The following is a 10,823-nucleotide window of genomic DNA, read 5'->3' as shown; positions in this document are numbered from 1 at the left end:
AAGCCACTGTATCATCACATAGATGAGGACAAGGTCTACAGAGCTAGGCCAGCCCGTGCCCAAACCCCATTATCCCACTTAATATTAAGGTGTTAGGTACCATCAAGAATCCACCCACTAATTTGCTTTAGAAATTCACATAGTGAATTCACACCTTTATTCACCAAAAAAAAAAAAACCAATACTAGTTATTGAGACCAGTCCCCGGCTAGTTATACCTTTGAAGTAGCTTCAAGCCACTCTTATATACCAAAAGGTATTATACTGTGTATAAACAACAACAACATGTGTGTGTGTGTGTGTGTGTGTGTGTGTGTGTGTATGCAGGAGAGAGAGAATGTGTGTTACAAGAGGAAATTTGCAATGGTAGTAGTAGAGCTTTTGGATCTTGCCATCTCCTCGGGTCTTCAGTAGCCGAGTCAGTTTCTTCTCACAAGAAGCTACCTCGAGCAATGATGAAGTGGCTTATTGTGCTATTCCCCAAGCTCAAAGTCTGATCTTATCAATTTTTTCACAGTAGTACAACCACATCTCCGCTTGTTGGTCAACTAGTTTGCAAGTCTTGCGAGCTGGCTAATGGCTTTACTGCTCCAACTCCTCCCAGAGTTGAGGCTACGACATGTGGTGATGATGATTTATATGTTTTGGATGAGGAAATAGAGTAGGAAAATGGGTTGCAACTGAAAGGGAAACACAAAAGAAAGGGAGTGCAAAGAAGAAGGAATTTGAAAATTATCTATCCTTCTGGATGTCAAACCTTGGGATGATGAAACAAACATGGTGAAGCTTGAAGAGGCTACACACATTGTATCCATGCCAGGTCTTCATTTGGGTGCATCCAAACTTGTGCCAGTTGGCTACGGTATAAAGAAGTTGACTATCATGATGACCATAGAAGATGACCTTGTGTCTATGAACAACTTAATCGCGAGAATCATTTAACAACCAAACCTAGGGACGAGTACATTCAGAATTGGGACATTGTTTCCTTCAAGAAAATAAGATTCTCAAAGGTTTTGGAGTGCAAAATATACAAGAGCTTAACAGTAGGTTGGTAATGAGACATTGATATCCTAAGACATTTTTATGTCCTACCAAGTGACCATCTTCCTTGTATTATTTGAGGAGTTTCAAAAATAATTTTTTAGGGTTTATATCCACAAAGTTGGCTTATGAGCCGAAAAAAACTTGACTTTTTTTGAGACATTAATTCACCTTTAACCTTATTCTTGCAAAGCATTTCTCAACCTAGAGTTGTGTTTAAAAAAAAGGTGTGTTGTCTTTTGCCCTTTTTTTCTTTTTTTTTTTCAAAGAATTGCACCTACAACACATGAAAACTACAACACATGAAAACTTAGATATGTGAGATCTAAAGAGCTACAGAATTAGTCGTAGCCGTTCTCAACATGTTTTAATACTTCTAAGGATTCTAAGGAGAATCAAATGGTTATTGTTAAAGTTTTGACCTAGACATAAGAATTTTTTAAATCTTGATTTTTTACCAAATTTTACATTTTCATGATGTTCTTGGTGACCTTAATAAAATCCAAAGACAATTTTGATTTTGCATTTCAATTTCATAACACGAAGATACTCTTCCTTAAGTTTTAAGGCACTCAATACCCAGTGTACCAAAATATACAAGCATGGTTAAGTTTTCCTATTCAACAAGAATGAAAGCCCTTTTTTTTTTTTTTTTTTTTTTTCAAAACTCACAATTGTGAGTGGATAGTATTAAGAACAGAAATATACAAGAATTGAAGCCATTCTACACTAACAACTTTAATCTTCTTAGTATTGCTAATTTTTGCATCCAGCTGTGCAAACTTTGTAGCTTATATTTGTATCTAATCATGATCTCTTAATTTGCCAATATATTGAGTATTCTCTAGGGGATTCAAAAGATCAAAACATGAAGCCCAATTTTTTTGTTTGCTATTTTCGTACTTTGATATTATGCACAAAATTATCAACGGTGAAAGGCTTTTCTATGTTTTTGAAGTGGTCCATGGATACTTGTGAATGTAAAGGCCTATGGGTACCTAAGAAAACATGCACTTCGTAGGACCAACGAGTGTGGCTATATAATCTTTTATGAGATGTCAACAGAATGGCAAAAATGAAACTTTTTTGAACCTTATCTTTGTCCCAAAACAAAAGTGGTGAAGCTAAAAGAACGACATGGTATGATCACTACCTCATCAAAGTTTATGGGAAAAATTATGATATGGTCTAAAAAATCCTCAACCTTCAGAGTATACTAGTAAAATGGCGCCGCCTTCAGTGGTGGCATGGCCCCTCTTATCCTCAAGCTCCTCACTCTTGACAAATTTCATAAAAGAAGATTAAAAAAAGTACTCTTTCTCTTTCTCTCTCTCTCTCTCTCTCTCTCTCTCTCTCTCTCTCTCAAGGAGTGCTAGAGAAGAGGTGGAAAGGTTAGCTACCTATGTTGCTCAACAATATCTTGCAGCTATGAAGCTTTGCTCATGGGCAACAATAAGGCCACTCAAAGAGCACTAAAGAAGAGGAGAAAAGGGTAGCTAGTTTGTACTGCTCAACAATAGCTCATAGCTACAAAGCTTGCAAGTTGTAGCCCAAGATCTCCAAATCATGGAACTCATTGCAAGGTAGCTACAATTTGAAGAAACTTACACATACATGCCCATCTTTTCTTACATAGGCTATCCTCTCGAGCAGCAAGGTAGTGGACATTGGGCTGCAAGATATGCCAGTCAGCGACCGCGGGTGCCTTGTGGCACCAACTTAGCTTTGCAAAGTGCATGTGAGGGAGACACTTTCTCTCTCTCTCTCTCTCTCTCTCTCTCTCTCTCTCTCTCTCTCTCTCTCAAAAATGGAACTTAGGGAGACGATGTAAAAGAGCTTATTCACATTTTCATCATGCTAAACCTAAAAATATCATACTACTAAGCTATCTATGTTGTGGTGAAGCTTGACTTTGACTCCTGCTAGTTTCTGTTACACCGGATTTCATGCTCACTTCCCTCAGACATTTGTGGCAATTGTGTGGTGATCAACAACTCATCAACAACAATACCAAAAGTTTTTTTAATGTGCTAGCACACCGCGAGGTCTTGCAAAGCATCTTTAAGCGAATAAACACATCCTTCGATGGGGTAATGGTTAAGTATTTGGGTGCGTGCTTGCCCCTTGTGTAGGTGTAGGTGATTGGCTATGTCAATCACACACTCTTTTGGCCTAGGGGGTTTGAACTCTATGTACACCAATAGGTAGTGTCTTCTCAAGTGCTTTTGTGCAGGCATAACAGTAACGCTACGTCCTACTATCATTTGGCTACCGGCGTCAATGCATGAAAGCCCCACATTGACTTTCATTTTGGAAAACTGGTAATTGTTTGCTTAGGTTGACTAAATACTGGTTGTTGTCTGCTTGAGGTTTACCTACCACGATGGCAAGCAGCCTTAAATATAACCAAATCCCTTTGGTGAGTCACATGTTGTTTGAATTTGACAAATTTCTTAAGGATGGGGAACACTGCATCTACAATATTCTTAAGGATGGGGAAGAGTGCATCCACACCTATTCCATGTGGGGGTCTTGATTCAAGATGGATGAGAGAGAGATGCCAACTGTATGATCATCCTCAACCAGAGAAAGTAGAAGCACATGGGCCATTGTCCGAACCCAGCTCTATCACCGTACCCATCTACACCCTCTACACCACTATAGACTTTTCCTCATGTCGTATAACAAAAAATTGCATGCTCTCTCTCTCTCTCTCTCTCTCTCTCTCTCTCTCTCTCTCTCTCTCTCTCTCTCTCTGTCTCTCGTTCATCAAGTCCTATCAACTGGGCATTGCTTAGAGCAATGGCACGGGAGATTATAGGAACTACACAAAGGGGGGATCCAAAGCACATCAAGGGGCCTAAAGTAAGGTAAAAATTCCGGTTGGTAGCAACGTAAGAAGCTGCTCGTGCATGGAATGTAAGAAAGGGTGCATGGAGAGCTTGGACCTTCCAGCTTCTTGCCCTTCGGCCTAGATCTATGTGAAGGTGGTGGTCCACCCGATCATAATCTCAAATAGTGTGGCCAGCGGCCTTCGGCCGCCTCTCTCTCTCTCTCTCTCTCTCTCTCTCTCATGGGTGCACTTCATGAACAACTCTCCCTGAGATCCCCGACCTCAAAGTAGCCCCATTTCTTCAGGCTGAAGGAGAACCCATACACAATGGTAGGTGCACTCAGAAGCTGCCCTTCGGCTGGCTGCTTTTTCTTCTCAGTTTCTTCTACCTCCTTTTTCGGAACGCCTCTCAGCAACTCTGAGGGTGATTGTGCATTTCCTAATGGCCAATCATGATTCGCCTTTGCCAAGCTTACCAGACCTAACATTGCCCGCCCATCTGCACTTACCCTTCTTAAATGAAAGCATCCCTTAAAATCTCTTTCATGGAATACCCAAGGGACCCCGGAAATGCATGAATCGGAAGGGCTCCTTCACAACATAATCATACAAGAGTTTTCTGCTTTATCGAAGAGGTACTGCCAGGGCCTGCTGCATGCTCTTGTCTTGACAAACAGAGAACGAACTGAAGGGCACTTCGCCATCAAACTCTTTAGTTTTATACTTAGTGGTGCAGGAGCGGAAGCTCTCTCCATTGAAAATCTCCAACATACTCACGGGGGGAGAGCGCAGTAAGCATGACAGGAGTGACGGGCTACATATAAAATATTGCCAATGCATGCAAGCCATTCCGGCCCAGTTCAGTGGACTCAACATATCAACAACTTGCATCATTAAGGGACCTCTAGCATTGCCTGGTGTGAAATGGAGCATCTTTGCCTTTGTTTCTAACCTTCCGTAGTGGTTGTGAGGCTTGGGACTGCCGGCTGGCTGATTGGGGGGAGAGAGAGAGAGAGAGAGAGAGAGAGAGAGAGAGAGAGAGAGAGAGAGAGAGAGAGAGAGAGAGAGAGAGAGAGAGAGAGAGAGAGAGAGAGAGAGAGATGGTATAGCTCATTCAGTACTTGAGCAAGTACTGTAGCATACATATGCAGGATGAAAGCATCAATACAGACATTATGGTGCTGGCAAGGCGTTGTGCGAAGAGCAAGTAGTGCCACGAACAGAGATGGTGACATAACTTGCAAGAAAGGGAGGCATTGCTGAGTGCGAGAGCAGGAGAGGCAGGTCTTTTGAGGGGGCAAGTGATGTAGCCCAAGTGTGGGAGCTACAAGTAATGATCGCTATAACAGGTCGGATGCAACAGAGAGGCCCCTGCCTAGTGCTAGCTACATGACGCAAAGGGCAAAGGGTAGTAATAGGCAGAGGGAGCAGGCACACCTCATGCAAGTGGCCAAGGCCGCTCGACGCAGTGCTCTATATCTCGTGCCAAATCCGTTGAAGTATCTCGCAACCCACTCACCCACCCGCACCCCGAGACATTTTGATCAGCAGCAAGACGTTAAAAATTATGCTCTAGAGCAGTGTTCGGGAAAAATCATTTTCCCAAACATACAAAATTTCTTTCCTTGAATTTTCCAAGAGGAAATTTGAGAAAATTAGGTCCATTTTTTGGGTTTTTACACTATTCTCAATTTTGGGGCCGAATTTCTCCTTTTCCCCTTGCCCTCAACCGGCATTTTTTAAATTGAAAATGGCACGATATTAAGAAAAGACACATTTTTTAGGAACTCTGCTCTTGCCTCTCTCTCTCTCTCTCTCTCTCTGAAAATGGCACGATATTAAGAAAAGACACATTTTTTAGGAGCTCTGCTCTTGCCTCTCTCTCTCTCTCTCTCTCACAGGCGTCTGAATAACAAATAAATAAAATTTAAATATTCGACTCCTGGGCCCCGGCCACCACTGCCAGAATCCCGCTGCCTGCTCTTGCTTTCTTGCAACTGCGCACTGAGCAGACATGAAACCTCTCGTTTCCTCCCCTCAAATCCTTATTCTGCGACCAAGGCGAGCGCGGAGATGCAGCTTGTCATGGCATACGGCAAGTCCCACGGTCTTCCCGTCATCACTACACGCAACAACAATGTCTACGGCCCTAATCAGTATCCTGAGAAGCTCATCTCCAAGTTCATTACCCTTGCCATGAATGGGAAGCTTCCTCCCATCAGTACTAGGGATGGCTCCAATGCGAGAAGCTACTTGTATGTGGATGATGTCACCATTAATGCATTTGACTTGATCTTGCATGCGCCAACTGACCTGAGGCGACCCCTTCCATCTAAATCGATCTAAATCCCAATGGTTGATATTCAGAGAACTTATAAGTCTTGATCATTGAAATCTCTCGATGAGGTCGGCGTCCCTTGCCAGGGCATAGGAGATTAGCAGTAGGACGTCGATGAAGAGGAAAGTGGCGCAGGGAAGGCGGTTGAGGGAGGATAGAGTGGTTACGCTTGAGGGTTGCAGAGAGTATTGAAGAAAGCGAATCTAGATGGGGGAAAGAGAGAGAGAGAGAGAGAGAGAGAGAGAGAGAGAGAGAGAGAGAGAGAGAGAGAGAGAGAGAGAGAGAGAGAGAGGAGAGGAGAGAGAGAGATGAGAGAGAATGAGAGAGAGAGAGAGTTGGAGAGAGAGGAGGATGAGAGAGAGAGAGAGAGAGAGAGAGATGGGTGCTTCTACAGTCACGTGACAGGTTGATAGGATCAGTGGTTGAGGGAGCAAGTGTGGGTGCAGCAGGGTTGGAAAAACTAAAGGGGAGGGGCAAGGTGTATGTATGACAGAGAGCCCCCCAATGATGGGTGATCATGAGCAGCATAGAGAAGGTGGATTGGGTGACCGGGGCCGGAGGTTGACGGTACAGCTCAATGAGCAGCGCTGCATCACCTAAAGCTTGGGTATATTGTTTGAGGGCGCATGCAAAGTAGTGAGCAAGTGTATAGAATATAGTAGGTTCCCGCATATCAAGGCCGAGCTTGAGCTTCACAGCCTCACAGGATGCCCCTCAAGACTCGTAAATCAAGGCCGAAGCTAGAGCTTTGCAGGCTGCCCTTCAAAGATGCTCAGAGCTCACTGTCGTGTCACTGCCATGAGGGCTCCGGACTGAGGAGACGTTGACATCGCCTTGAGGTGCCTCCCTCACCCCCATCACAGAGAGCAATGAGGAGAAGGAGCACGCATGGGTGGAGGTGCATGGAGGCCTAAGAGCAGGTGGTGGTTCACGTTCACCTTGAGGTGGTGGTTCATCTTCAAGCTAAAGAATAATGGGTCGAAGCTACTCTCGAGTTGCGGGGAGCCACATGCCTTCTATGCACTTTGTTGTGCTGCCGCGCAGAGGTGCTGTTAGCCACGTGGATGCCTTCCTCCCCGCAAATCAAGACTTAATTTGAACCTCCACTCTGGCCTCCTTGCAGCTCTAGGTGTGCACTGGCACGCTTGCTGGCTTTGCCACGATGGTCAAAGGGTGTGGGTTGTTAGCTATGCCAAAGGGAGGGGAAGAGCTCTAGCTGCACGCATTTGCAGCCACGTGGAGGCCACCCCTGCCTTTTTAATATAGATATAAGATCTCTCTCTCTCTCTCTCTCTCTCTCTCTATCTCTCTCTCTCCACATCGAGAATTCCTTCACTCTCACTCTCACGTAATTGGCCAAGAAGTGGATTTGTTGGAGTCACCTCACTTCTCTCACTATCTCGCATAGTCGCCTACTATGTCACCGAAGCTGCAAGGTGCACTTGCAGAAGGAAGGAGCTCTCGCCATAGATGGGATATAATATAGTATTTGTCTTTGGAAGGAGGATATATTAAGATACTACAAATATGATGACACAATAGTGCAAAAAAGGAAGCGTTTGAAGTACAAAAAAATATTTGAGGTCATCTTGAAATTACAAATAAATAATTTTTTGTGAGGACAACCTGCCAGGAGGTGTACCAATTGTTTTAAAACACTACAAAGTTTGCATGTTGATTATGGCACTCTTACTCAACCAAGTAGAGAGCAAGGAAAACCTAGGCTGGATATCCCCCCCCCCCCCCCCCCCCCCCCCCCCCCCCCCCCCCCCCCCCCCCCCCCCCCCCACCCCCCCCCCCCCCCCCCCCCCCCCCCCCCCCCCCTCTTCCTCTTTACACCCATAGCTGTGAGTAGCTTCCCAAACAGTGTTCTCCGGCCTCAAGTATGTGTTCCCAAAGCTTGTGGCAAAGACAACAACCTCTTAAACAACATTGTCTTTCTATTGCTATGTCTTGAGTTGCGCTAGCTCTCTCTCTCTCTCTCTCTCTCTCTCTCTCTCTCTCTCTCTCTCTCTCTCTCTCTCTCTCTCTCTCTCCCCCCCCCCCTTAGGCTTTCCCCCGTGATTCTGCCTTTCTTGCAAGATTCCATTATCACCATCTTGGTCCCTGTTATGTAGCACAATTTTTTTCTTTTGCTATGGTCTCAGTGTTGGCTAACATAGCCATCAAGCTTCCATAGTCCCCTCAAATAAGATGCTCCTAATTCGCAAAAGCTTGCACATTGAAGTAGCCGCTCTCGCCATAGACTAAATTGTCTCCTTGCTTAGTTCAACATCTGACATGATCCTAAAGGCGCATTTGACCTTTCCTTTGCATTTTACTCAAGATCCCTCTTTGCTACCAGCGTGAAGGAGAACTGACTGTCAAGCTATGTCACGCAATTCACCTCGCGAAAACTCCAAGCAAGGAAACAAGACAAAGTCTTTGTAGGTCTTACGACTCTCTTTTTGAATGCAAGAAAGGTAGCGTTGTGTCAGGTGTTGCACACAGGGACAATCGTCGACAAAGAAGCCTTTGTGTGTGTGTGTGTTGCACTCTAAGATGTGCACCACACCTAACATACATACTGCCCTCTAAGAAGTGCACCGCACTTGACATACATACTACCCATCCTGCAATCAATGCACTCCATGAGACAACACTGAGGACAAGAAGCTTGTTGAGGACATGCTTCGCTTTGAGAAACGTGTTGCCCTCTCTCTACATCTACTAAAATTAGCCTAGTGCGTTTGACATACATACTGATTAACGTATTGCCTAAGTATGTGTTTTGTTCGAATATCAACATGTATCCTAGTGCCTTGGTACAAATCCTTCTACTTAATGGAGTCTCTCACTGAGCTCACAAAAGAAATATTGATTCTCTTTCCTTGGTACAAATCCTTCTTAGTGTAGTCTTTAAGCGACCTCACAAAAGAACTTTCCTTAGGGCATTGGTACAAATCCTTCTTTTTAGTGCAGTCTTTAAGTGACCTCACAAGAAAAAAAATTCATTCGCTTGTAGATGGCACACGGACTGCTAAGTGCGGCCATTGCTAGATGATGGGCAGAGCTTGTAGGTAAAGCCCTTGTAGATAGTGCAGGGTTGTCGCAAGTGTGGGCAGGGTATCCTACTGCAGAGTCGTCACTTTTATCAATGCCCATCCTCCTCTCAAGAGTACATTCTCATGCACTGTGGCTGCATCGATTGGCATGATTGACGTGCTTTCCTTTTACCAAACCATATAACGGCTAATTGATTAATCTCCTCATGATGGCGGCCAAGGGTCATTTTTGAAGGGTGGCCCCTATCTTTCATGCGAAGGGTTGGAAATTTTTAACCCTTTTTATGCGCAGGGCAAATTTTGACTTTACCCTTCATTTGCCATATTAGAAATTATGCACCCTTCGTAGCGTGATTCCTAAAGATTTATAGCTTTTAATTATCTTGCCAAGAATTTTGTACCACCATGAAGCTAGATATAACTACAACTATTTCTAAATTGTTGGCACAATGTAATAGCTGCTAGCATGTAACATAGATAAATATACTTATCCAAAAACATTATTAATTGATTAACAAACCTATAAATCATGAGAGAAACTCTAGAGTTGATTTGCATGATGAGATAAAACTATGATTCGAAAAACATAAAGTATAAAGCTATTTCTCAAGTAGCTATACAATCCATAAGCATTGATAAGTAAAGATAATTAAAAATACAATTGCAAATCTGCACACAAACATGGATAATATAAAAGAGAAACTAAAGATCACACAACCCAAAAAGTAGTGTTACCCACTGAGGAGACAAAGATGAAGCTTGCCCTAGAGTGACGGATGTAGATACAAGCCGGGGGAAAAAACCTCCTAAAGAGGGGAAAAAGTGCCCCGGCAGTCCTAAGTGTGCTCATGCACTTCCCAAAGATCTATGCGATTGGAGCATCCGTAGTCTTCTTTACCTTGCAGACTCTCCTTTCCTTCATTGATTTCCATGCCTCAAAGTATGCATCCCAATCCACTTTGTGTGGAATTTTTTCACGCAATAGAGACATGAACATAAGTCTATCTAGCATTTTCAAGCTAAGTGAAGCTCTACCATGACTTTTGATCTTATTCTGCTTACAAAAGCCTCGTTCACACATAACTGAGCTTGCTGGGAGAACCATAATAATTTGAAATAGCTTGAATATTTCAGGAAACATTTGTCTCCATTCTATCTCACCACTGCACTGAGCCCATGTCTCAAAAAGCCCCTTCGTTGGATAAGAATTCATCATGTATGTCACAATTCGAATGAGCTCACCCTCACACCTTTCTTTATCAATGAAAGATGGACTTCCCATGCAAAATCTAGCACAAAGATTGCCAAGCTTATCTTTTGCAAACTGGCCTCTATCTTTAATGTCGTTTGGATAATTCCTTGGAGAGAATAACTTCGCAGCATTAAATAGTGCATTGTCAAAAAATCGCTCGCTTACTTTGGCCAACAAATCATTTACAAATTGTCTACCCAATTCAATACTTGCCTCTAATGTTCCAGCATTAAAACTTCCAGGCAAGCTTTCAAAGCGCAACTTATGAACACCGATTACATTTTCATTTTCATCTTTGAATGTAAGCTCACC

The 10,823-nt window shown here is 43.5% G+C and overlaps 1 protein-coding gene and 1 pseudogene across 1 annotated transcript in view; one reads left to right on the top strand and one right to left on the bottom strand.

Annotated features, from left to right (window-relative positions):
* The first annotated feature begins 363 nt into the window (after positions 1 to 363).
* LOC147437828 (elongation factor 1-delta 2 pseudogene) lies at positions 364 to 1,002 on the top strand (annotated as a pseudogene).
* A 9,122-nt stretch (positions 1,003 to 10,124) lies between these two features.
* The window catches only part of LOC147437827 (uncharacterized), a 14,235-nt gene continuing 13,536 nt past the window's right edge, over positions 10,125 to 10,823 (bottom strand). Inside the window, exon 7 of the mRNA XM_086486623.1 lies at positions 10,125 to 10,823. This exon is cut by the window's right edge and continues 176 nt beyond it. Within this exon, the coding sequence (XP_086342749.1) occupies positions 10,125 to 10,823 (699 nt within the window).

Source organism: Adiantum capillus-veneris, chromosome 17 (genome assembly GCF_014529385.1).
Source record: "Adiantum capillus-veneris isolate H3 chromosome 17, ASM1452938v2, whole genome shotgun sequence".
NCBI lineage: Eukaryota > Viridiplantae > Streptophyta > Polypodiopsida > Polypodiales > Pteridaceae > Adiantum > Adiantum capillus-veneris.
The sequence above is the reverse complement of the archived record's forward strand: the minus strand, read 5'-3'. Positions and strand labels throughout refer to the sequence as shown.